Source organism: Corvus moneduloides, chromosome 1 (assembly GCF_009650955.1).
Source record: "Corvus moneduloides isolate bCorMon1 chromosome 1, bCorMon1.pri, whole genome shotgun sequence".
NCBI classification, from domain to species: Eukaryota; Metazoa; Chordata; class Aves; order Passeriformes; family Corvidae; genus Corvus; species Corvus moneduloides.
In genome coordinates this window covers 132,609,277-132,637,065 of record NC_045476.1, presented here as the reverse complement: position 1 = coordinate 132,637,065, position 27,789 = coordinate 132,609,277, and the positions used below count along the sequence as shown (strand labels likewise).

General features: G+C 37.9%; 1 protein-coding gene across 3 annotated transcripts in view; it reads right to left on the bottom strand.

Annotated features, from left to right (window-relative positions):
- Positions 1 to 27,789, bottom strand: part of ZFHX4 (zinc finger homeobox 4) — a 149,105-nt gene that overhangs the window by 95,422 nt on the left and 25,894 nt on the right. For 2 of the 3 annotated variants that reach the window (XM_032127887.1, XM_032127897.1), the window contains exons 2-3: positions 27,439 to 27,789; positions 25,826 to 26,328 (exon numbers count right to left, since the gene is read on the bottom strand). The exon at positions 27,439 to 27,789 is cut by the window's right edge and continues 2,273 nt beyond it. In XM_032127887.1, the coding sequence (XP_031983778.1) occupies positions 25,826 to 26,328; positions 27,439 to 27,789 (854 nt within the window). The remainder of the gene's footprint in view (positions 1 to 25,825; positions 26,329 to 27,438) is intronic. The other variant, XM_032127903.1, reaches the window with a different exon arrangement.

Sequence of the window (27,789 nt, the reverse complement as noted above, 5' to 3'; positions counted from 1 at the left end):
ATTAGCAAATAAGGTTTTTTACCTGTAAGGGCATTTTTATTACTGGCCATAAGGTTTCTCCCTACTTATCAGAATGTCTGGAGCTACAATGCTATCACTACATTTAAGAAGACTGAAAAACATCTCAAGCTTAGTAACTGAATTTGTTTTTTTAACTCTGCACATTCCTCCATTAAAAGCATATTTTAGAATTATCCTAAAACAGTTTTGCCACTAATTTTAATCTTCTGTAGGTATAAAAAACCTCGACCAAACAAAAACCCTTATTAAGAGGTTCAATCATCTCAAGAAGAAGAAAAAAAACCCACACAACAAATGCTGCTGTGATTTTCAGTATTTCAGAGCCAAACCCCTGCTGCTCGGTCATGATAGTTATAAAAGCACACTAATGAAAGCAGCAAAATTTATAATTAATTTTAATTCTGATGAAACCATACTGCTCTAATCAACTGCCTATCAAATGTCGGTGCAAATTACACTAACAAAAATAATTATTACGACAGGTTGGCAGAATAAAATTTTCCATATACTCCATCTGCATAGAGAATGCCTGTGTGGGAATTGCTTTTAATGAACAACAAATTACAATTACTAAACTAAATGAACCATCTGCCTTTTTTGTTTGTTTTCACAGTCTCACTGGTACAGGGTGCACTGTCAGCTTAATTGCCATTCAAAATGGCAGACTGACCTATCACCAGACTTTCAAGTCCACAACATTTTAACTGAAAAGCCGTAGCAGATGTTTTTAATTTTATGAAGAGGACAAGTATGTTTTATAAATATATTCTGAATATAAAAGGCCAGTGTTTAAATAATAATAATAAGGTACGTGCCTATTTCAGACTGGAAGGCTTGTATGATTAAGTATCTCTAAACCCTAAATTAGCACATGAAGTATTCATGGACCAATACTAATAGGAAAAAGTCTTGATGTGCTTTATTAACAACTTTATTCAAGAAAATGTTCTGTCTCTAGTCTTTAATAAGTGACCACTGTTTTTCAAAGGGGCACACATGAGGACTTGTAGTAATGGCATCTATTAATAAACTTTTGACAAGCATATTTAAAGTGCTTATTTGGATATGTCATCTGGCATCTGCATTACCAAAAAAAAATTAAAAGGAAAACCAGTGTCTTATTTTCACGTTTCATAACAGTTGAGCTTTCCTTGCTGAGTTTTTGGGGACCACAATATTGTGTAACAGTTGGAAGAAAAACTCTTAATCACAATCACTGAGGGGAAAAGAATCTGACCAGGACACGCACTTAAAAAAAAAGAACATACTCCTACTGCATAACATAGGAGGGATGGTTGGGGAGAGACTTTTTATTTCATTATATTATTATATTATTACTTATATAGTGGCTACATCAGCCCTATTTTCTAAAAGCCTGTCTCATCACTTATTATTAAAAGAATTAAAATATTTCTGAAATTAACCCTTTTCTATTGAAGCAGCTGAACTGCAAACCCTTCAGACAAAACCTTGCTCTTTGTCTGAACTACTAAAATCTGTCAAGCTAAACCTAAAAGTACGACTGCTACAGAAGAGAAAATAATAAAGAGGAAAAGGAAAAAAAACCCACACAACAGAAAAAAAACCAAAACAAAGCAACCAAACTCTAAGACTGTGTCAGTATCCAGTGAATCTTTCATTTCTCTGAGACTGTCTCCAAATGCCATTGTGTTCAGGTTTGAAACCCTGACTCAAAGGACAGCTATAAAAAGGGGAGAGTTAGGAAGACACTTGTTTGCTCTGAACAGCTGTGGTTCAGAGTGGTTCAGATTTTTAGGGAAGTGATCAATAAATGTAAATACTATTTTATGTACTGTTTTAAATGTTATTTATATGTTTATTTTTAATTTATTCTAGGCTATTGCGACAATGTATAAGGCAAAGGGAAAAAAGTGACTAAGAGAATGGACATCTCACTTCTAAGTATATTAAATCATCTAATGAACCATATATACAGATTGATGGAAAGTAAAATCAACTTCTATTTCCAGATCTCCATGAAGCTGGATAAGTGAAGGTGGCTTAAAATCATTCCTGTTTTAGGTCAATGTTATTTATCATTGTCCATACTTGGAGCTACTGTACATTGCTTCAAAATAATAGATTTAGCTGATCTGCATGCCAGTGCCCACTCACATACCCATGTCTGACTTGGGGATTAAAATAATCCTTATCCCCTCCCCCTTCTACACACCTCTGGTTAAGACTAGAAATAACAAAGAAAAATCTGATTCCTCTACTAGAATATTTGATTTTAAAAGGTGCATTACACTGATTACATTACAATGTTATTACAATTAATATTTACAGTTACTAACTTGTAATACCAGTATTACTAACTACAGTTCTTTGCAGAGATATGTGAGGAAGATATGTTAAAAACCTATTAAATGTTAGTTCATTCACTGAACAGTATTAATAAAACTGCTTCATTCTCATTTTCACTTTGCAGTAGTCTTGTTTCTCTTGCTGCTTGGACTTTATTTAAAGAAGCTTTTATTTGAAAGCCTTTGACTGACTTCCACATCACCTTCCAGGGTCTGCACAGTATTGTTTGGGGTAATGTTTTTTCCTCTGTAGTTCTTACCATCACAGCCTGGATGTCTGGAAAAAATTACATCTCAATTTTCCCTCTGAGGTCTTTCCTCAAATAATCAATGTATTTTCTTTCTTTCTACCAGAAGAAGCTTTCCTCTTCTTTTGGGTCAAGCAAAACCTTTCCCTCCTACAGCTTTCCTTCAAGTTCCACTGACATACTAAAGTCTGAGAATTCTACAATACATTATTAATACTCTGTAGGGAAAGAGAAAACAGGGAAATGTGAAAAATACCATGCTCAACAACATGCCACTCCCTAAAGAAGACTGATCCCTCTATTACAATTCAAATCTTCTGCTCTCTCACACTGTACTACAGAAACCATTGGTGCTTCCTAGCAGAGTCCAAGTCCATGCCCTACCATCTCCCAGCTTTGTATCAGGACAAATTCCTGCAGTGCACTATGCTACCTCCACTTCCCCTATTCCCTTTTAAGACCTGGCTTCCACACACAGATTGACTGGCCACGGTTGGAGAGTTGCTGTGTCAAGATCCAAGATACCTGCACACAGCCTCCGTAGGCCTGGATTGTTGATTCTGATAATAACGTTCACAACATTGGAGTTTTTCTTCCTCATCCTTGCTTGGAGCAGAGTGTACAGAACAATTAATAACTAGAGCTATAACACAGAGTTAACATGTTACCATGATGCTGACAAAACTGCAGTGAAAAACAGTAACCTGACCCAAGCCCTATCTCACATGGTGTTGCGTGGATTCTGCAGAACTAGCTGTCACAGGACCCAGGCTGCAGATGCTTCATCAATGCTCTTCCAAGAGGTGGAATAAAATTGTGCTTCCTAGAAACGTAGAGAGATCTTGTGTGGTACTGAATCATAACTGGTCCTAGAATGAGCCAAGTGTTTCCAATAATCATCTAGATTTTTAAAAATATATTCAAATCCTGTAGCTTTACATGCTGTACTGAGGATATCAAATTATCTAAGGAGTAATCCTGATGAATTATTACTCAACTGCAAATTCACAGTCTGTAAATGCTCATCTGAAGGCAAACTTTTTGTCATGTTCTTTGAGCAGAAACAAATTAATTAGTTGTCAAATGGCCCTTTCTGTCTATTGTTTGTACTTCCAAATTAAATAAATTAAACACTAATTATGACACAGACACTCCTCTCCTATGCTGAGTGATAAGCTGACAAAGAAAACCAAAATAACCCAGACATGCAGATTCAGTTGTTTACTGTTAGAGTAGTACCTTGCCTTAGCAAGACTAAAATTGCGAACAGAAAGGCATCTTATTTACATTTGAAACACTCAGTTCTTGTATTCATTTTTGAAGTCTAACGTCATCCTCTGAGAACAGTCACTGAGGGAGACAGAGAGATGGAAACGCAGGAGCAGCTCTATGAATCATATCCTTGGCTCAGGTATTCCGACATGCTCTGTGTACAAATAGCTAATGTCAGATCCACAAAAAAGCAGGGTACAAATACAAGCCCTTAGAGAACCTAAATGAATGTGCAGTGTGACGAGGGATCCTTGCCTGACCCTGGAAGGCAGTCTGTTTATATCCTGACTTTAACAATAATAACAGAGAACTAAACGTTCTTGTATCTTTTTGTTTTAGCCCACATAATCAGAAACATCATTAATGTTCATCCCCTTATCCTTCTTAAAAATCCTGATAAACTGTTTATCCGGATAACCCCCCACTGCAGCAGTGAATTTCACAGGCAGATTATTTACTGCAGAAAACAAGAGTAGCTCTGAGTTTCACTGAATGCCACCTCCCTCTCCTACTACAGTGTTGAGTAAAGGGAGCACGTGGCTGGGTTTCACTCTCTCCTTCATCATTTTATATACAGCCCTAAGCCATACCACCTTGCGCTGTGATCCCTTCAGATCTCGCAGGCTAAAGCAGGGTCAGTACTTGGAGGGGAGATCTCCAAGGAAAACACCAGTGCTACAAAAAAAAGTTTTGGTAACTCATTGATGGTGCTCTCTGTCTAAATTAGTAATGAGTCAGTGCCCTAGCTTGGTGTTTAACAGCACTGTCCTGTTAGGAAATGTTTTCTTTTGGTTGAAACAAAGAACAGATTTCACAACTGCTTGTACTTAATAAAGTTATTAAGTACATGGCACATTTTTTTTTCAAAGGAGGAAGAGTGTTAAGACAAATGTCTTGGCCAAATTTCAACTTGTAATTATGTTTTGCCTACCTACAGGCAATTCCCTGTGCAGTTTCACTTAAACACGACTTTTTTACTTTTTTTCACCTGCCTTGGAAATACTTGCAGTGCAATGCTGCTGCACACAGTTAAACACGAGCATTCTTCCATTCTACCAGTATGTACATGAAGATGGCCCTATATGCACTTAGGCTAACACAGAATGAAGGAGCACTGAATTTAATTAACGTTGTTAAAACATTTTGAAAGCCTCTGAATAAAGGCTTTACAGAAGTGTAAAGTATTACCATGGTTTCTACAGTCTATTTAGACTTAATAAGATTCCCTTCACACACACACACACACACGCTACCTTTTTTTGCTTTGCTAAGTAAACGCACATTAATAAACAGTAGTGTTATCCAAGCCACCAAAATTTATTTTCACCTAGGAACAAACTTTCCCAACATGGCCAGCCTTTATTCCCTTTACCCTGTAAGAAACTGAAAGACAAGTGCAACTTGATAATTGGTGGAGTAATCGAAAATTGCAAATTTTGATCAAGAAAATGATAAAATGATTCTTTATTTACCAACCACTCTGACAATACAAGCTTTCAGTATCTTTTGAGATTTAGCCCAGGGCACTGTTAGCTGATCTGAATTACGTATATGAAGTGAGGTTTTCAGAAAGAATTGGGGTCTGACTCATTTCAGCCTTTATAGATTGAAACAGAGTGGAACTGCAACTAGAAGCAAGTTGAGAGAGTTGGAATAGAACTGAAACTGCAGCTGAAAAATACTTGCTGTCAGAAAAACCAGCTAATGGATAGACAGCTATATTCCTGGCAGCTCAAATCTCACCAAATTTTACAGGTTTACCTCTCTTTTCTCAGCAAATCTGAAGGTGGCAACGTGTGGGCCACTGAGTTCTGCAAGTTCTGCATTTAGAATTAAAGCATCAGATGGAGAGCTGGAAAATACTGGATATATTCATCTGAAATTCTTGAATTAGTTCCTTCCATACCCCACCTTTTGGCTGTTTGCTTTCCATGAATTTCTCCACACTAAATCTGCTGACCCAAGCAAGGAATTTGTTTCAGAAACAGCTATGTTTAAATACATACTGCAGAATATCCAGGGAAAGCACATTCTGAATGTGTAAACTGAGCATTCATGAAACAGCCCATTTCTAACGGTACATTTGCAATCAATCAGGGAACAGAAATATACCAGGTGTCAAACCAAAACTAACCAACAAAGCACAAAAGTCTAAATGTATTAAATTTTGCAACTGGACTGTAGGTTGCAGCAGCAGCAGGACTGAGCACAGTTTTTGGAAAATATTTCTAAGACAAAAGAACTTGAGAGAAGCCAATTTGAAAGAGAAGCATCATCTATCCACTTAACAACCAGCCATATATATACATAGAAATTACCAAGGGATGCTTGTCACTCCTTGGGTTACCTCAGTAGCCAAATGCAGAATCAGCAAGGCTTATGAGCGTGGGACAGCTATGTCGTGCTGCCTTGGCCATTCCTATCAGCTCTGCATCCCACCAGCATGACCTCACTTTACAACACAGCTGGCTATACCCAAACCTCAAGGCTGGCAAGATACGGAGTCAAACAATTGATTTCGCCATCCAAGTCTAATGAAATAGTTGTGCACATGAAAATCATCTGCATCATGGAGATACCCACACCTCAAGCATAGATGATTCTCCTGTAATGGCCTTGGGCATATGTTAATCAAGAAGGGTGACAGACTGGAACTCAGCAATACTCCATGTGGGAGCACGTGAGTGAACCACTGGGCTGATGAACAACTGCCCCAAACTGCCCCCACTCCCAAGTTCTCCTGCAAAAAAAGAATGGAATCGCTCAAGAGTAACTTCATTTATTGCTCTCATGGCCTTCAGCTATTCATCAATACCACTTTATCATCAGATGTATCAAGAGTATCAAACAGATCTACAATAATAGGCATGCTTTAATAATGTCTAAGGGGTAAAGAAATGCCCTGATGCCTCTGTCATCAAGTGCAGCTAGTAGCACTGATTCTGCCTGTCATCTTGCCTTTAAATATAGCAATTCCACATGCAGGTGTATTGAAGTGGCAGTAGTTTCACCAATTGATGCCTGATTGTGCATATTCAGTCAGTCCTAATTTGACTCTATCTTCTGCCAAGCAGGTGAGAGTAGGTTAGAGTTCCCAAGTCAAACTCTCCACAATTTTTCATTGTAATTTACTTCAAACATTCTAAAACATATATATATATATTCATTTCACTAATCAGTACAATTAGTTGTGCACATAAATATTTAATGAGCCTTTGAACTAAAGGTTCAATAATTTAAGAGATTGGTAATAGGAAACAATATTTATTTTGTTGGTAAGTTTTAGGAACCTGAAAACGAAAGAAAGAAAAGATCTGTTCCTTCTTACTGCTTGTATAGAGTTATTCCCTGTAGTGATTTGACCAGATTAAAAATCAGCATTTACAGTCACCAGTTCAAAAGAGTAGTCTGAATCTGGAGCAATTAAAATGCTTTTGCCCACCGTCTCATGTTCCATCAGAAATGCTCTGGCACTCTTACTCTGTTTTTAGATTAGAGCATAAGTCATCGTAAGTCAGTATTGCCTGTACCAGGATTGTTGCTGTAATCAAAAAAGCCTGGAAATGATAGCTCAGGTATCAGTACCCCTCCTCTTTACCACAGGACCATGCTGGCATTCAGGTCATTATACGGGGAGATTCTGCACTGATGCTCTGTAGTTAGCAGATATGATTTGTCTACCCTTTCAGTGCAACCTTGAGAACTAAAATTTATTCAAACAATTTTTAAAAATCAATGCACAAATTGAGACCAACCTGTTTAAAGATACTGTGGAACTGCAAAAGGCACCTGAACATTAGAACTAAAATAAACTCTGAGCATTTATGCTATAGGAGCTAAATTCATTTCAATGTGAATTTTACACTTTGATCACCAAGCAAAAGTGAATTCTTTAAAACACATAAATAAGCTTTGATATGCATCTACCATTGTTTATTATAATGTTCTATTATTTATAGCCACATAAATCACATGAGTTCCCAAAGGGTTAATACAACTAGATGACTGAAATTCATGAGCATAATCCTAAACAAGTGAGTTGAAGTTCTATCAGGTCTATTTCATAGCATCAGGGATTACTGCTAGCAGTCTAATCCTACTGAGCCTAAGGGAGGTACGTTGTATTGTATTTGAAATCCTGGCCAGGAAAGAACGGAAGGTTAAATGGGTGCCTTGCTCTGTAATCAAATATCACAGGCACTACTTATCTATTCAATGAACAACTAACGTAGAAAATCAATTAGGAAAACAAATAGCTGCTTCTTTGATTTTTTTGCCTAACAAAAAGAGAGAGTGAAGAGTAAATGTTTTTATAATGCATGTTTAATGAAACTACATCATATAATAAAATAATCTATACATAGACTGGCAAACATTAACTAGAAGGTACAAAACACCTCATAGCAACTGCTGGTGTTTTAATGGTATTTCTTTAAATACTAGGGCTATTTTCAAGGCCAGCATGTATTCAAACTCTGGCAATTGAGTGTCTTCTGAGCACATAAAGCAGCACACAGAAACTGCTCATACAAAAATATTAACTGACTGCAGATAATTGGACTGTGCTCAAATGAAATCACAAATACATATCCGGTTGTTTGTAACTGAACATCTTAAATTATGTATCAGCTGTGAAGAGCATTTCTTCAGCTGTGCATCATCTTTTGTTCACTTGGTTAAAATCCCAGGAGTACTGAAAAAGGCTGAAGCTCCTGCTGGTCTTTGTTCCCAGCAGGGAGAACTCCCTTTTGGTGGTCTTGAGGTTAACACCCTACCCGCCTCCCCCCACATACCTGTCATTCTGAATAGACTTCACAGTCTGTGCACACAGACAAACAGCCTGACCTGGCCAGCTAGCTTGACCCCTGGGCAGGAAGAAGATCACATCTGGTTATTAATATTGGGACATTAAAAAAATGTAATCTTCAAGGCACTTGGAGAAGCAGGCTGGCAATTATACAGTATGTACTGGATGTCAGTCAGGGAGCATGTTAGCCTGATATTATGTCCGAGAACACTAAAACGTTCATTTTGCTCTGATGAGGGGTTTCAAATACACTCTCCCTCTGTATCTCTGAAAGCTGGCAAGAGAAGTTTGCCCAAAGCACTTAAGTCTTCAGATTATCTGTTCTTACACTTCCCAATTTTCAGTCTGTTTTACACAGATTTATAATGTAAAACATTTGTAGCTGAAAATTGATGCAACTAGAAAAAAATCCCACATGATTTTATAGTAGAGAAAGGCAACTGATAAAGGAAACAAAACCTCTCAATATTACAATTATGAAAAACATGTCCCCATGACATTCTCTGAGTATTTTACCACTGTCCAGATTTTTTTAGCTCATTCTTTCTAGGCATCTGCATAGTAGACAGTTTAAACACAGTTTATGTAATTGGTTAAAATATACAGAAACACACTTGTACATGCTTGTGATATATATTATATACAGACATATTTATACAAAGCTTTATATAGCACAGATTTAAGTGTCATGTGTGAAATCTTAGTTCCACCAAGTTCAGTGGAAAATTTACCATTTGCTGGAGTTGGGCCAAAAATTAACCCTACCTAAACAACAACACAGTCTCATCAGGATATGTACTGTGAATATCAAAGCCCTGGTTTGACCCCTTTACATAGCCAGATGATTATTTATATGTGACCCCAGTGGTTATACCTAAAAAAGAATGAAAGATTGTGGTCTGGAACTATTATATGTCGTGTTTTTTATCCCAGCCTTATTGATGCCACATGGAAGATTTTGTCTTGTCAATATGAACCCAGCACAGGTCCAGCATCCCTCACAAAGGGCACTCTGACTGCCCAAGGCACACTTCTACATCTATCATGTGAAAGGTAGAAGAGCACAGTCTTCAGAGAAGTCTCAAGTGAGTCCTAGATGATGGTGTCAACAAAATCTCCATCCTTGAAACAAGACCTAAAATTGTCTCCAAGAGTAATTATTGTTAATGCTCCCAGCCCAGTTAGCTGAAATCAGCTGTCATTAGTTTGGTTATGCTGCAAACCACCATCAAGACTTTTTCCTTGCTTTCAAATGAAAAAATTTCCTTTCAAATTACATTGAGCCAACACCCAGGATGGGCCTTTTACCAATGATGTGTTAATCTTGTGATCTGTGAGTCTGAAAAAGGAGCTTCATAGCACGTGGGAAATTTCCAGCTTTTCAGCAGAATGCTGGCACTTGTTTTTAGCTCTCATAGGCCTTGAGAAGTCAGACCTTCAAACTGAAATGCTATTATGTATGGAAAAGCTATTATAGGAAAAATGTAAGACATTTCTAAAATATATTAGTCACAAACCCACAGCAGTGTTTTTCCCCCCTTAATATTACTAGGGCTTGGCTTGGTACATGCAACCATATGAAAAAAAGAGTATTGATACAGTTAGAGAGCACCCTACAAATTTCTAACATATTTTTCCTAATGCAAAATATGCAGGAGGTTCAAAATGCATGATAATTTCCTATGGGATAGTCAGCATACCTGTTTTTCTCTCTTTATTACTTAAAATAACACAGCCAACTCTAGCTCAAGACAGTAAAACTTTTATCCCACTCATCCCAGATAATTAGAAATATGTATCTGAAAATGTACATAAACACATTCATACACAAGAGAAAGTGGAAAAGAATGTTATTGGCAGAAAAGAAGAAAAATATAAAGGAGTCTAGGGCTTGGCAAGAATGAAATTGGGCTTAGCACTGCAGAAATCCAGGTGCAAGTGTCACTGTGAAAAAAAGACATGTAGAGATCTTGGTAGAGGCAGGAAGAAGAAGAATGTGGTGAGGTTGTAAACAATGTCTGTGTGTGCAACTGAGGTTGAAAAGAGTAAACCACAAGGCAAGGATGACACTATGCACACTCCTGAGGGAGTTGGCATTTTGGAGTGAAATTCCAAGCTCCGGGCAAGAGAGGAAATGTTTCTCACAGGTTGGGGCCTTTTAGGGTGGAGGCTTTCTGGTTTTAAATAGTAGCTGCTTAAAAAATGCTCCCAAATGTGGAATAAATTAGGAGGAGAAATGGGCTGTAAATGAGGTATCCTAGTGTGTATGCTCACCCACAAAGTATGTTATGGTTATCAAAACCCAGTAACCTGGTTTGATCTGTAAAAGATATTTAGGAGGTGGATTTTATTAGATCAACTCACACTCTGTATCAAACAGGGAGACTGCTTCCATGAGAGGGAAAACACTCCCAAATTCAAATCCACTCCTCTTTTACACATCCTCATTGCAGAGCAGTCTCTCTGACTCTGCCTTTGTGACTAGCCTTTTATCTAGAGCACCAGAAACAAATGGAAAAGCCCTAGAAATAAACTTTGGGAGAAAAACAGAAACAGTAACCATCAATTTCAGCAAGAAATTACCCAAATAACAGGACTTTTTGAACTGGATAATTTCTCACAGTAGTGACAAACCACAGTAGTCAAACCACAGGAGAGCCATGTCTCAGTCAATTGACAGAGTTAAGAAACAGTGTCGTTTTGGAAAACTTCTCTATCCTTGGAGTAATACTACTGAGATCAGCAATACTACAACAAAGTTGGATTTGGCCTACATTCTTCCCATCTCTTTCCTCTCATCACCATTTTAATAGGAAACAAACAATGTTTTTAAAGCTTCAAACAAATTCTACAGAGGATAAAAACCAGCAAAACCCCTGTATTTTTCCTGAATCTTTGCAAATATTTAGATTTTTGCTTAACAGTATGACCTATCTCACACTAAAGAAACTTCACAGACTCTGCTCGTGCCACTGGCAGCTGCGAATCTTATCTTTTTGGCACAGTGTGGAAATAATGGTCACCAAAAACTAAATGCTGGATGAAAAGTAGGGGGATGGGGTGCGTGAATGAGAGCCTCGTGTATGTTTTAGCACTGAAAAAGAACAACTGGTGCTTGGAAAGAACTGTGGTAGTTCATCAAGCCCAGAACACAGTGACACAGCCCAGGAAGGCTCTCTGCAAGGTGAGCACAAGAAAAATGAAACCTACCTGAGAAGGGGATCAAAATACAGGACTGCAGTCAGACCCTACAGCTTGTGACAGCAGCCACTGCCTTTCTGTAGCAGATAAAAAGGTTTCTGCAGTCGCCAGCATCCCCCTGAGCTGGCTCTGCCTGGGAGCTCCCCACGTCTCCCTGTGCAGCAGGCATTTCACTCTCATCACAGACACACTTACATGTACTTGCTACTGCCCTTGCCGGTCCTTCTCCTGACACAGCTCCTGCGTGGCATGCGCTGGGAAGGACAGAGCACACACAGCTGACTCCCTGCCAGCCGGGGACTCCCTGACACAGGCTGAACAACCCTGCCCTCCCCCACCGCAGGGAGCTTGCATCAGATCTCCAGTTTCTTTTTGCCCCATTAATGGCAGAAAGGGAGCTGAGCCAAAATCAGAGAGGGCTGTCCTGTGACTGTGTGTTTGTCATACGTTTCCTTGTTTCAAGTTTTCTCCAATGACTAATAGCTTCTTTAAGTGTTTCAAACAAAAGTAAGCTATTCTAAGATGGAAATTGCTGGACATAGTGAGAAACATTTAGAAGCATTTCTTTTTATGGCGGTATAGGAAATAAAAAAGGAAAAAAACCATTTACATACTTTAATTTTTCCAGAAAAGGGAGGCGGAAGAATGTAAGCATTTCAAACCTAATTTTGTGAAAAAAATATTCAGTGATCTGCTGCCAAGACAGTGCCTCTTTTGCTTTAACTAATTAGCACTATTACAGGGTTCAGTAGTGACATTTCAGCAGTAATTGATCCTCTGATACAATTTTTGTGTATTTCAAACTAGCCAATACATCCAGCCAAGAAGGCTGTGCAATGATGGAGGCTGGCAGTCAGCACAGAGGAGACGGTCACTCATGAGCGTGACCTTGGATCCTGGGATGCTAAACACACACCACCAAGAGGAGCCACTAGGACTCAGTATTCTGGAAAATCAGACCCCTAATCACTCTGCTTTTACCACTTTCTACTGCCAGGCAGCACAGCTAATTTAAATTCAGGGAGTGAGTGTCCTAAACTTGTGTTTGTATATACTCACACAGGGAATTAGAACTTCCTGGCTTGCTCTGAAATTAGTATTTCATTTCAAATTTTGTGCTGACTTGGTGGGGAGGGTATTTGGCATCATATTTTCACATTACTTCCCACTACATGCAGGGTAACATAGTTACTATATTTTTTTTTTTTTTTTCTAAACCCTAATGTGAAAGATTTTAATGTCAAGCGGCATGAAGGCCAGAACAACCTAAAAGTCAACATAGCTCCCACAGTATGACTTCAACCACAACAGACATCCCATCTGTATTTCATGGTATACCTTAATAACAATCAATAATACATTAAAGTTAGCACTGAACAGCATGAAAAGAGCACACTACAAAGAGTCAATTGCAGTTCTGCCTCAGCCTTGTAGTCCACATGCAGAAACAGCATCTTCTATTTTGCATCAGTAAATAAATATGTGGGGCAAATATTTGCAGATAGATGGTTAATTAGCTATTTCTGTTCTTCAGGCTCAGCAAATAGTTAACTGCCTACAGAGGTTTGCACCCCAAGCCACTGGGTATAGCAATACATGTGGGAAAGCAACCAGAAGCAGCTATCTGAAGAGACAGGCAATGTGACATGGGTGCAAGGGGATGCATCTTTCTCTCACTCTCATAATATTAGGGGGAAATTAATTACTCCATGGGTTAATTCAGAGCTGGAGTTTTTTCCACTAAGCTGGCTATGCAGAAGCAGCCTAACCACTTAATGTAGGCACTTAACAGAGGGGCAAAAAAGTCATGGATTAAAAACTGTCAGAGACAGAAAACAAGCTACATGAACTAACGGGGCATTTAACAGAACAAAAGTTACCTCTGAGTCTTCTAACAGAAAACTAGGACTGTTCTTACAGAAGTCATAAATGAACTCATGACAGTCAAGACCAGCCAAAGAACTGTGAGAAATGCCAGATAGTTTTAAAGCTAACTGAGCATGCAGCAGAAACTCAGTATTGATGGATAAATCGAAGAAAATGTATATTAGAAGGAATACTTTGAACCAATCAAACATGTTACTGGTGTCTAAGTTAAGTGTAACCACTCTCAGACACTTTGGCATCAGTTTGAAGGGGCGGTGTGGGAAGAAGCATGTAATGAAAGGCAACATATTTCCAGCACAGAATGCAATAGGATTTGTTTAAAGCAGATTATATTTTTGGATGCACCAGGCATGGGACAGTAAGATCATACAGTTCCACTGAGAACAGTGTGTTCAGTTCTGAAATATCTGTGTATCTCCAGAAAAATTTAACAGCGGTGGAAGGAGTTCAGAGATCAGTGATGGGATTAGCAGAAATGTGGAAAAACTTCCACTAAAAGCAACACTGAATGGATTGAAATTTTTTGTGTAAATAGAAGAGAGACATGATAAAAAGACCATAAAGTAATCACAAAGATTATTGTGAAGTTATAAAGATTATGTAAAAAATCATAAATCAAGTAAGAACACATGATCTTTTTCATTCTATTAACCAGATGAATAAAAACAAACAAAACTTTATAAATTAGTAACAGAAAATTTTAAAAGCCAAAAAAAATGTTTATATGCAGGTTAAATTAACCTGTGGAACCCCTTCCCACTGCATGTGATTGAGCCAAAACTTCACTTTATAAACTGATTTGATGTCTATATACCTGTAAAGCTACCCAAAGACAATTTCGGGGGAAAAAAAAATACTTGAATTCATATGATGTTAATTCATTGTCAAATACAGAGGACATATGAAAAGAACAAGAATTTTCCTGTATAAGCAACGTTATTCTATATTCGCCCATGAAATTTTTTTTTTTTTGGTCTGCTTTGCTCTGAGAAGCCATTGTTGTTAGGCAGTCTGTAGAAAAGAGATTAGATAAAGTGGACTAATGGTATAATTTGCTGTGATAGGACAAGGATTGCATACTTGGCCTATTAATGTGTCTTTGCTTTTAAAATAACATTCTTTTCTGTTATGGACAGCCACTGCGAGAAATGTACTTAACTAACTTTATTTGCAATGGAGTATTTTTCATTAGGACAGGTTAGAAAGATATCTCATGATTAAGTGACTCAGAAAGAGCCCCAAAGAAGAAAGAAATATTCTTTACACCCAGACTGAATCCTGATAATTTCAGCCCTAAAAGTGTCTATAAGAAAATTATAAGTAACTGGGACAAGGAAATTAGAAGAATAATGGAAATCCAATCTTTACTACAGCAGACACTAACATATATGTTAGTGTACAGCATTATAGAAGATGTACAGCATTATAGAAGATGACAGTAGCAGCCTAGGATATATATGGACACACATAGTTTTAAAGAAAAAGAAAAAGAAAAAGAAAAAAAGAAAAAAAAGAAAAGAAAAGAAAAGAAAAGAAAAGAAAAGAAAAGAAAAGAAAAGAAAAGAAAAGAAAAGAAAAGATACCCTAGCAATACTTCTTGTGTCCAGGTCCTACATGTAACATGTAGAGTCAGAAATGATCCCATAAACCTATTTTTGCTTTTCAAGAAAAAAAAAAAGGCCAAAAAAAAAAAATTCGAAGTGACTACAGAGTGTCTGAGAAAGGATTTGCTCTTTCTCAAAAATACTTGTAAGCAGTCCTAATGACTCGATACAAAGACTTTCATTCCTTGAGTTCTATAAGTCACAGAAATTCGAGTGTTGCAAAGATATTGCTGAAGCCTGACACACTACAAAACACACCAGTGGAGGTAGGAACCAAGAGACAGAGAACATTGACAGCATATCCAAGTCATCATGACCTATGAGACTACCTTAGTAAATCAAAAAGTGACAAAGGATATCCACAGCCTAGGTACAACACCTATTACTGAGATGCATCTGCAACAGATGGGTGGACCCAAAGGACTAACAATACAGCAGTGCTTTTAAATCTGCCCAAACTCTAGGTCAGAAATTTGGAAAAATTAGTCCTAAACTATTTTCTGTGGCCTGTGATCTTTGTCATCTGAGAGCTGACTTCAGAAGATCCTGTCCTGATATATCCCAGCAGGATTTCAGCTTCCTCCTGGGTCAAGATTTTGAGTCACAGAAGTTCCTGAACAAATAAGGACATAAGGTTTTCAGAAACACTTGCAGTTTGGACTCATTTTTTTCCACCAGCTTCATTCTTCCTAATTTCCAGTCATTCATTAGCTGCTTACATATCTGCAAATGCCAAAGGGTGTTTCCAAAATAGTAACATCTAGATATTAAAGCTGTCTCATTTCAGTAGTAAAGCAAGCCTTTTTCCATGCTCTCATCACTAGCACACAAAGAACAAGAATACCAAGATCCTCCTTAGACTTTGTTTCATTGTTCTAGTTGTAAAAATATCAAGTTTCTGGTCATTCACTAAGTGTTTACTCAATTAGAGAATGTTAGTATTTTTTTCCTCAATCTATTTCCCATAGAGCAAGTTTTTGTCTAGGTTACACAGAAAATAAGAACACTGTTGTCTGAATGGTATGAAGCTGCATCAGGGGAACTTCAGATTGGACAGTACGAAAAGGTTCTTTGCTGAGAGAGTGGTTGGTCACTGGAACAAGCTTCCCAGGGAAGTGGTCACAGCAGCAATCCTGTCAGAGTTCAAGGAGCATCTAGATGACACTCTTAGTCATATAGTTTAGTTTTAGGTAGTCTTGTGAAGAGCAGGAAGTTTGAATCAATAATCCATGTGAGTCCCTTCCAACTCCAGGCATTCTGATTCCATGATTCTGTGAATAAGAAGTGCCATTCCTGCTCCTTTACCAATAGGAGCTTTCAATTTAGGATAAGGATAATATCCATCATAGCTGTTATGATACTTGAGCCTCTTGCAACATTTTAGGATTTTCCATGGAAAACCTCTTCCTTTTTAATAAAGTTGTTTGGAGACAACTGACCTCCCTCACCCAAGGATTGCTATAGATCCAAACACAAGCTTATGATGCCAATGGAAAAATTCCATATGTGCCCAACAACTTTAAAATGAAGAGATATAGACCTTTGGAACTGCCTGATAAAGTTCTGGTAAGAAGAGTTTCCAGTGTTGTCCTTTGTTTTAAAAGGGTCATCTTGAACTTTCTCTGACTAAGGGTAATCTAGTTTTCTGTTAAAGGCTGGGGTACAAACTCTCCCAGAACAGCAGATTCTGTGCTGTCTTTATGAGTAAAGGTGGCTCTATGGTTCTTTTCTCCAGGAGCACTGCGAGGAAGTAGTGCATGTTCTTCATCTTTGAGAGAGTTTACAAGGGAGAACAGAGACTGCAGATAAACACCCTCTTTGGGCAGAACCCTGAATACTGTCCCTATATGCTATGCTTTCTGCACACAATCCAGGAATAAACCAGTAGTTATACAGTCATGTATTTTACACATGTGAATCATATTTTGATTAATACTCTAAGATAACAATTTTAAATAGAAAAGAATCACATTTTTTGTTGTGGTTTGATTAATACTCTAGGATAACAATTTTAAATAGAAAAAAATCACATTTTTTGTTAGGCAACCCTGGTGGTCAAACATCCACTTTTGGAAGGAGTGTAGTACATTACCATGCATAGCTCCCATTAGCGATATGTTTCCTACTCATGCATATAACCAAGGAGTATTGCTCATACTCCTTGTATATGACAAAAGCTTTTTTTTCTGTTATTGTAACTGCTACTGCAGTAGGATGCCCAAGGCATGGGAATCTGCACACTTTATCATTCAAGGACTACCTTTGCTCAATTTTTGTTTTCTTCAATACCCCTTGCCTTTAAAAGCTAAGGATTATTCTAATGCCTTCCTTCCCACTGGGAGAGTAGAACATAGAGTTTCCCCCGAGGCTATGGTGCACAATATGCTGTGTATCTGTCTGCTGCAGTACTGAAGGGTTGGCACCTTCTGCTCCAGACCAAGGGGGTCATTTCTATGACATCCTCCTTCATAGCTGTCCACAAAGCAAAGGTCTTGAAGTTCTTAGCAAAGCTTCACTTTTTTTTATATATCAGCATGAGGTTGTATAATCATCAGTCTGCACTATCTGCCTGTATTAAGTACACCAGTCTAACAGGCAAACCATCAGGACCGAAAAATATTACAAGCCACCACTTGTAATTTATGTTTTATCAACATAAAGCCCCTACTCACATTTAATGTAATTAATACCTATTCCCTGTTGTACCATATTACATTTTGCCCACAAACATAAACATGGAAGTTTACCCAAGAAAATGTCTCCTGCATTGTGCCCAATTCTTGCTGAAATCAACAGAAATTGCATTACTTAGCATTTCACACCAGCATCTTCACTATCCTTTCTCATCCTTTTCTGTTCCAGTAGTACCCCAAAGGAGAGAAAAGGAAGAAATGCAGAAAATTAATTTGTCTATCTAGCAAGATAGATATATAGAGAGCAAACACAGTCTCAAGGGCTGTGTATCAAACAGCTCAAATCTCAGTCCTGTACATATGAGGTCTATAAGTTCTTACTCCCATTAACTCTCCTATAAAATCACAATTCTGGCATTTTGTCTGGATGGACTAATAAATGCATAGACCAAGGGAAAGTTTCTTCTAGATAACTTAGCAAAAACAATAGCAAAGCTGAATTACACATATCCATATCTAAATATAACTTTCCTGTCATGTCTCACTCTTTTTTTCTTTTTTCCTGCTCATTCTTAAATATGTGGAAGAGAGCGTGGAGAAAAATCTCACCTGGGAGAGTCTGGCAAACTAATTACAATTTTAGAAAAGACACCTGTAGTGAGTTGCATAATATCAGCTAAAATCTCCTAAGGGTAACAAGAAAATCTATGTTGCAAGGGCAGGAGGGAGTGGCTGCTAAATCCATAGCTGCAATCTATTAATGCACACATACATATGCACTCACACTGACATAATACTCTTACATACACTATACACTGCATCTCTACTTCGAATCTCAGTCAGAGATAATTACATATTTCTCTTAATGTCAGAATGAAAGAACTCCAGGCACAAAAAATAGCTGTTATACAGCCATTTTGTGTGTTGAGCATACTGAATAAATGAGGCTGATCCTCTCTCTGCTGCTTTGGCTCTCCTCCTTGCTCACTTTTCCTGCTCCGCAAGAGGACCTACTAGCTCAGGCTCCACTGGGCAGGCTGCACACTGCAAGCAGTCTGGTACAGTCTCCTTTCCAAGAGCAGCCTCACACACCCTTACCCAGGACAGTGCAAAGACTGGGATTCTGGACAGCATTTCAATGGAAGAACATGAGGATTCTTTAAACTATGATTTCAGAACACCTCCCTGTTTCAGCAGTGTACCTTAAGCTGAATACAAAATATGGTATTTTTTAACAAGGACCATTATGTAGGACAATCCGAGAGACAGACATCTGAATATCAAATTAAATGTACATAAAATATAATGTAAAAATGTTTTCTCTACTGTTTTATTTTAAATTTATCATAAAAAATAATAGTTCTGAAATTGCTGTTTTACCAGCTAGCAATAATTTTTTGTTAGTTTGGGGTTTTTTGGGGTTTTTTAATAAATGTTCTTGTCTATAGTGTACAAGTACATATAAGCATATACATTACTTATAGCTATGGCTACACAACGTATGTACAGCTGTGACTACACAGTGCATTCTTTGAACACTGCTTTCTCTTTATACATGTAAGCACAACAGCATAATCTGAATTACAGTAACTAAAACTTGAAGTGGAAATTAAATTTCATTAAACATTTAAAACCTTAAGTGAACATAAATCTCAAAGGACTATAAAAATTGAAATACCTTCTATCCTCTATATGAGGCTTGTGTTGAGGAACAAATTAGAATAACTTTTATCACTGAAAATAGTTTTCTTCTAAACAAACAAGAATAACATCGAGCAAAGCTTGGTTTGGCTCCTCAGGTGTGCAGACATATTCCAATTTCCTTTCCACAATGATTTTTATGCAAATCAATGCTGCACAATCTCCTGACCTCTTTTACTATCATACTGGGACAATGACAGTTAAATAATTGGACTGGCATACATGTAGGATATTTGATTTTATATTAAAAAGTTAGTGCAAGACAACTGAAATGAAAAGAATGTGACTTTCTGTTAATTTCAGGCTGATCAAGTACCAACATTTCATGCCAAACAGAGTAAAGCAAATAAAGTAATTTGGGCTGTTAGTCCATTCGTCCCCATATGCATATACTTCACACCCCCCTCAGTTGTTAATTCCTAACAACAATGCTTTCATCCAGAACAAGGATAATGAGAAAAAACCAAGCAGTGTTCCTTGGGGAACTGTTACACTAAAAGTTACCTAAGGACTAAATCCCACTTGTGCCTCCTGCACGTGATAAAGATGAGCAAAGCATTCAATATTCCTGGCTGATTTAAAACCCAAATATGCAAACAGCATTATGGAATCCAGACAGACTATTCTGCTTCACTGATGACAGATGCAGAAAAAAAAGCTGGTCTGATTAAGCTTTTGACTTTGAACCAGCAGAGAAGTGGACACCTCACTTTAAAAAAAGCAATGCAGAGCCCCAGCTGAAGAGCAGGTGCTGCACGGTATTTGCCCTTCCTGGAGAGGATGCTAGCTAGCAGGACCAAGCAGCTGACCATGAAAATTCTTGGCCCTAAGTGACCCAAGAACAGATTATAAATCCATCCTATAAAATATAGTAAAAGCCCCGTTTGTTCTTCCACCCTTTCAGTATGTGATGTTATACATTTGTGATTATCTCATTTTATTGGGCTCTTTAGAAAGCTGTTTATGATCATTTGCGGACAAAACAAAGGCTCATTGTAAACTCTCCTTTAAATAAGTTGGAAGGTCAATATGAAACAAAGGGCACCACTTTCATAACTGCTTACATGCAAACTATGCTTGTGTGTGTAATATTACAATGCATTTCGGCAAAGGGATAGAGTCCTAGCTAATTACAAAGCTAACATATAATAGTATTGCATTAGCAGCCCAAGAAATTCCTATTGAATTGCATACATCTGAAAATAGAAAGACGTGCTTGTGCTGAAACTTAATCATCTTGGCAAAAACTGTGAGGGCTTGATTCTCAGAAGACATAAACACAAAGCTCTGCTTTACACTCCCAAGGATCTAATTCTTTGTTTATTCAGACAACTTCCATCAGATAAAACTTACCATTTGGATTGACTAATTTGCCTTCTAATTTATAGTATCTACAGCTAAGTAACACAATTACTGCTTGGTTTGTGAGTAGGGAAAAGAATACTTCTGATTTACAAATACAAGGTCTGAAAGAGACAATTGGTGTGCCCTGCCAGGTTAAAAAAGTTAATGCTGTTGCATTCCACCCTAGGCAAAGAAGACAAACCTTTTTCAAGGACAGGTCTGACTGAAATGCTTTTTTATGGGTTCAAAGTAAAACATTATGGTGAAAAAATGAATACAGCTTTGTTTGTTTCTTGAGTCATCGTTAGCAATAGGCATAAGGGTATTCTGGTTTTGAGCCCATATGGAAAGACCATCAACACTTTCTGCTTCTGGGTCCTTTGCCAAAATACCATATCCCACATGCCTTTTACCTTAAAACATAAAAGAAAAGGTGTTGTTCTGGTCAAATAAAGAAATAATTTTTACTAGCATACGTCTAATGTTAAAGCTGCCTAAATCCTGCCAAAGACATTACGACACCATCTGCAAAACAGATTTTCATTAAATTGATCAGTTTAAAGTTAAGCAGCTAGGCAGATGATGCTTTTGAGCTAACCTTTAACCTTTAACCTTCTTAAACTGAAATCAGGTCACTCCTTTTGGGTAATATCTTTGCCACTTGAGAACATGGGAGGTAAAGTGATCTACCAAAATTTAAAAATCATAGCATTAAAAAAATCATAGCATTTAAAAGTCATAGTGTTGTGGATCAGTATTTTGTCAATAAAGGGAAAACCAAGGTAGTTCTCGCTCAGCTGAATATTAGTCTGCTAACTGCTGCCTGTTACTTTCTCTGAGCTCCTAAACAGTTGCATACACAATGTAAACTGCAGTAAATATACAATATAAAAGCAATGACTATTGAAGGTATTATCAGGTAATTGAACAATATTTTTGATAGACTAACTTCAAATATTTATTTGTGATTAGAAATTGATCGTCATTCCGTTATTTGGTTAAGTAAATTTTCTTTTCAGCCATCTCAGTTTACTTCACAAAAAGGCTACCCTATACTTATTTATTTATTAATATAAGTATTTGGAAACTATTTTATGAGCACAGGACATGATATATGCAGTTCCCTGAATCAAAAGCTATTTGACTAAGCTACAAAATGGCTGCCTTAAGAGCAGTTCCAGCTATATGTATTTTACATCCACAGAGACAGATCACCATCCTGCCTCAGCTTCCCAAATCTGCAGAAGCTGAATGCTTCCTCTTGCAGAATGGAAATGCAGTCTCTTGCTATAGAAGCTTTCTCTGTTTACATGTGGAGTCACTGAATGCTTCTTGATGGATGCTGCCAAGAACGTGCAACTATTCTGTGGTTTAATTTGCTAATATCAAGCTCCACAATTCCAAAAGTAAGTCTTTGGGAAATTCATTGAGGCCAAGCTGAGTTCACTCAGGGTAAGGCCGTCTTTGTTCTGGTTCCTAGCAGCCACATTACCAACACCATTTGAATACTGCACTTCTGTAAGGAACAACCAGGCCATTTCTTCTTTAAATAACTTAGAAAACAGCTAAAGGTTCCACTTTGCCACATTTAGAATCTAACTCTAAAAGTGACATTTCCGTACTGCCTAAAATTATACAGCTTCAGAAGAGAAGCTCTGATGTTCATGGTCGCTTTAAAAGCTATGACTATGAAAAGAAACCCTTTTATTCCATCAATAGTTAAGCACAGGGAGAAAAATCAAGCTGTTACGGCAACATTTATAAAAGAAAATTCACAAAACAATAACATCTAAATAAATATAAATGACTACTAAAGGAAAACTTTGAGGTACTTGACAAAGCAAAGGAACAAAGTCACAGATTCTTTTTCTGTGCTTTCAGATGGTTTTAGTATTAAACTTTTTATTGCCAAACCATATTCACAGCACCTTAATTTTAAAGGAGTTAAGAGGAGATGCTTGAATATAAACACAATTCATGAATATTCTATATCGCTCCCAAGGCATGTATCTATTATTCATACAAATTAATGTTATTTTTTTCCTTAGGTGCTCTAAAAGTTTATCTGATGTATCAAGAGAAAAAAAGTTTACAACTCTCTTGGTGTCAACAGCTTCACCAAGACCTGACAAAACTATCAAGCTGCTAGCAGATAACAGACTTTCAAAACCATATTTATTTCCACCTTGAGGCCTGAATGTACGCTTAAAACTAAGAGTAAAGTTTTCTGGGTGATGTACAAAGGCATGACATTCTGTTATAGAGCACACACGTCCAGAACATTTTGGTCATTTGGGACACATAGTAGCACTTCATGCCAACCCCAAATCTTAAAAAATAATACTAATATTCCAATTGATATTTGAAATGTGACATCACTTTCCTTCAAATTAACCTTAAAATGAAATTATATAAAAATAGTGTATGCGTGTGTATATGCTATCTGCTTTCTGAGAGTCATTAAACCTAGTGAAGTTCAAATTTCCAAGCTTCTCTAAGAAGTCATGAGGGACAGAAACATTTTAAAAAGCTAAGATACTCACTAGCAATCCTAGGGACAAGTCCTTTAAAAATACATCCGTCAGCAGAGTTGGAACCCTATGGTTAGTAGCCAGACACTTTCAACTGTCCTACTTAGGCCATGAAGCCTAGAGGGTATCTGGGAGTTTGTGGATTCCGTTTCCACTGGGATGCCCTCAGCTGATTCAAGGACTCAGCTCCAAAGGCTAGTGATGGTCCCTCACTGTGTATGATAGCTGCACTACACAGGTGCTACTGAACTGCTCCATCTAACAAACCAGGATCTGGCAAAGAAGCAGATTCAGCAGCAGGATGTTCTTAGTGATGAGGGCCAAGAGCTGATACTCTCTCCCACAGCATCCCATATCAAATATTTTGTAGGACATGCTGCAAACCCAAACATATTTGATGAAGGTTTCTCTAAGGGATCAGGCTGAGTGAGTGAAGAGACAGTACTGTTTTGAGTAGATAGTTTGTGTACCTTGTGACTATAGTTTTTTTTAAAAAATTAGCAGCTGGCATCTTATTTTCAACAGTCTCAGAAGCTTTGGCAGTGAAGAAGAGCTATCTGAGAGAAGCCTTCTGCCTTCCCTTCTCCTACTCCATCATTCCTAACTGTGGCACCATTTGCAGTAGTATTTCTTGGAATGGTGCCATTGTAAAACAAATAATTGAAATAACACAGGTTAACACTCCAAAAAACTGATGGGGACCAAAAATTTTTTTTTAAAAAAGACCCCTGACTTAGAGTGTGGCTGCACAGTGTAAAAGGAGGGAGCAAAGAATAGCTTCAGAGATGAATGGAAGCAGGAACTTCTAAAGGGAGTTTTGCTGCTGAAGAAGGCTAACTGTGTCACTAGAATCTCAGCTCTTTTTGTACTTTTTGTAACAGGATGGTGGGTGTTAAAAAAAAAGAAAAGCAAAAAATATCACCCTCTAGAATTAAGGAAAAATGCAATCTAAATGAAATTAAATCTAATTAAATTAGCAGAGCAGCCAGCACTGTGGGACAGTATAATAGACCAAAACTTGTGTTACTGCCATTTTTGCTCACAGCACATACACCAAGGTTGCAACAATCAGGTTATAAAATGAAAATCTATGTTTCTGCCTGTGCAGCGTGTGTTAGCTCAGACCAACCATTTGAACATGGTTGAATACCAGAAGAATGTTATTTCTTGCTTAAACTAGAGGTCTGCTGAGACTTTTCTGTATTTGTTCTGGATGTAGAGGTTTTCAACATGATTAGAAAACCAGCATAGTTGCTGTAATCAGCAGATGACTCCTGATAGTTTAGTTATCACAGATTTCTAGTATAAATCAATAGATAACACTTGCAAAATGGATTTTCTAATCATATTTAGAGCTTGTTACAGTGACTAATGGTTTGCAATATTTTCTGAATTTTTATATCCCCTAGACAAAAGAAGTTTTGAATAAGTTACAAAGTTATTCATCTTGGAAACGAATGTGTTATATTTTGTACATGAACCAAGACAATCAAGCCAATCCAGTAAACACACTGCAGAAAATAAGTTACCCCATAATTAGGGTTTGGAAAAAGTCATGACAAGTTGTGTAATAAATGGTATTCATCACTCCCACATATTCATTATATCCACATAGTTTTTTCCAGTAAAGATAAAAATATAGTTGCCATTCTACTAACATATTTATCTACACCACACCCTTTCATGTTTGTGAAAAATCATTACTGGTTTGGAAAAGAAGAGCAGACAAAAGGATGACAGTGCTTACTTTTGAATACCCTTTGTAATAATGTGGCATATTGCATGTGCTTACTGAAAATACCAATGTAAAATAACTTGGCTGTGATACATTATGGTTGCAAACAGATACATATGCCAGAAAGTGATCTCCTTTCCCTATGCACGGTATGGAAAAATCATCATTTTCCATAATCTCTCTCAAGCTTCTGATCAAAATGTAATGGACAAAGTCTGAAAAGGTTATGAGAGATGTAAAACACCGCTAGTCATTTATTACACGAGAACTTTTAAAAAAACCCCAACTTATGGACCCTGTGTTTGCAGAAAGTGCATCCTAAATGACCCCCAGGTGACTCAGCAGCACTCATCTGTAGCACTCCTCCCTGATGAACCTGCAGTTTTTGTTTGACTATATGCATGTTCAATAAACATTTACTCTCCTAATTATTCGAAGTCCTGTTTGATGAGCACTGAAAGGGTTAATTCCCCAGCCTACTTGGTGCTGGCTGGAGGTGCTGTCACAGACTTACCTTGTAGAGTTTCAGGGCTGCCTCATGCCTGTGATTGGTAGTATGTAAGCGCAATTTATCCACGCTGTTGGTGTAATAGTCACAGGCGTTACATTTTAGGTGAACTGGGTTGCCAATGGCAATACACTTCAGCCTCCACTCATTAGTTTTGCCGCCTTCTTTAATGTGAGCCACCAGCTGATATTTCTGCATATGTTTGTCAGTCTTGCAGTGGAGCTGGAAGTTCGCTTTGAGCTGAGTGTTGTAGTTACAGAGCTTGCACTGGTAGATGTCTCCAATTACAGCCCTCCACTCCTCTTCGGGGAGTGAGCGCTCGCTGCTCACATGCACACTTAGGGCCTCCAGGCTGTCAGAGGTGAATTTGTTGCAAACAGCACACTGGAATAGCTTCAGCGCTGGGTCACTGATATAAGGTGACAGCTCTCCTGCAGTAAGGAGGGACAGGTCATCACCCATTAGCTGACCACTGGCAAGCCGGATTTCAGGCGGCAGCTCATTATTTACTACAGGAAAAAAAAAATTAAAAGGGAAAGTAGAGACCAGCAAGCACAGCACACACAAAGGAATCTGTAAAATAAAGCCTTGACAAGGAGTTTGCTTTCTCTAGAGCTTAAACTATAAAAAGCTGTAATAGGATTGAATCAGGATCAATTACAATCATCCCTTTCAACTTCTAAATTCCCTCATCAGATAGCTTTAATTACTCCTACTGGGCATGATGTCATTCTGGAATTTGTATTTTCAAAGGCATGAAAGTTGATCAATAAAATAACAAAACAGCAATGCTTTTGTAACTTAAAAGGCAAGATTAACTTACACAGCACTAATTGTAGTTTTGTTATATCCTTTAAATGATGCTAGAGGAAGGTCAATATATATATGTATATCTACAATACAGTAATTAGGTTAAGAATATCTATACTAACTTAGCCACTTTTGGTACCAGATCTCAGCATTCCTAATTTTAAAATATACCCAGTGAACAACATGGGTACAATTTAGGTACGTCAAAAGGAAACATTACAAATTAACAAACTTTGAGAACTCTTTTTAGTACAAGTCTGTACCATTAGGTAACAGATTCACAGTACACTACTCACACATGAGCATTTGATTCCAATTTGCCCTTCTCTTACACTTGGAATACAGACAATTTGCTAACTATAAAGGGGCATTGTCAGGTAAAAAAGAAAAGATTGCATTCTTGCTGGAAAATGTTGACCTATTCAGATAATTAAAAACTGAAGAAAACAGAGCTGTCTTTATCTTTTCTAGTTTGTTAATTTGATAGCACCTCATTATGTGATCAATTAATTTCATTCTCTACCTGTGGACCCTGCACACATGGGTGGAGGAGAGAAAAATGGGATTGCAAGGATGCAACCATGTCAGGGGGGCCAAAGTAGAGGCAGGTGGAACTCCTTAACCTCTTTCTGGTTGAACTTACAATGCTCCCATCACTCCTGCAACTATTACCTAGTATATGACTAATTTAGCTTTTACAGACAGAACTCGATGCAAGATGACGAACAAAACAACAGGTTTTTGTCTTCCACTGCAGCTCTGGTAATCGTAAGTGACAAACTACCTCAAGAAGACAAAGAGATACTGACCAAGTCCCGGTGCCAAAGCTGCAGCTGTTGCTGGATCAAGCTGGAATGGATTGATCATCATCTGCGGGTCTGCTGGGTTCTCCAGTTTCATTCCAGTCAGGCCTATGTTCTGGGCTAGGTAGTACTGGTAGAGCTCTGCCTCGGCGGGCGCAAGGCCTAAGTGCAGGTTGTGCTGGATCTGTTTCATGTTCTGCTGCAAGAGCATCATGTTATGCATGTGCTTCTCACTGGTCATGTGAATGCGGAGGTTCCTCGCCACGTTGGTCTCGTAGTCGCAAACCTCGCAGCGCCACGTGGGTTTCTGTTTTGGTTTAGATGGAGATGGTGTCCCACAGCCGCTGAGGGCAGTGT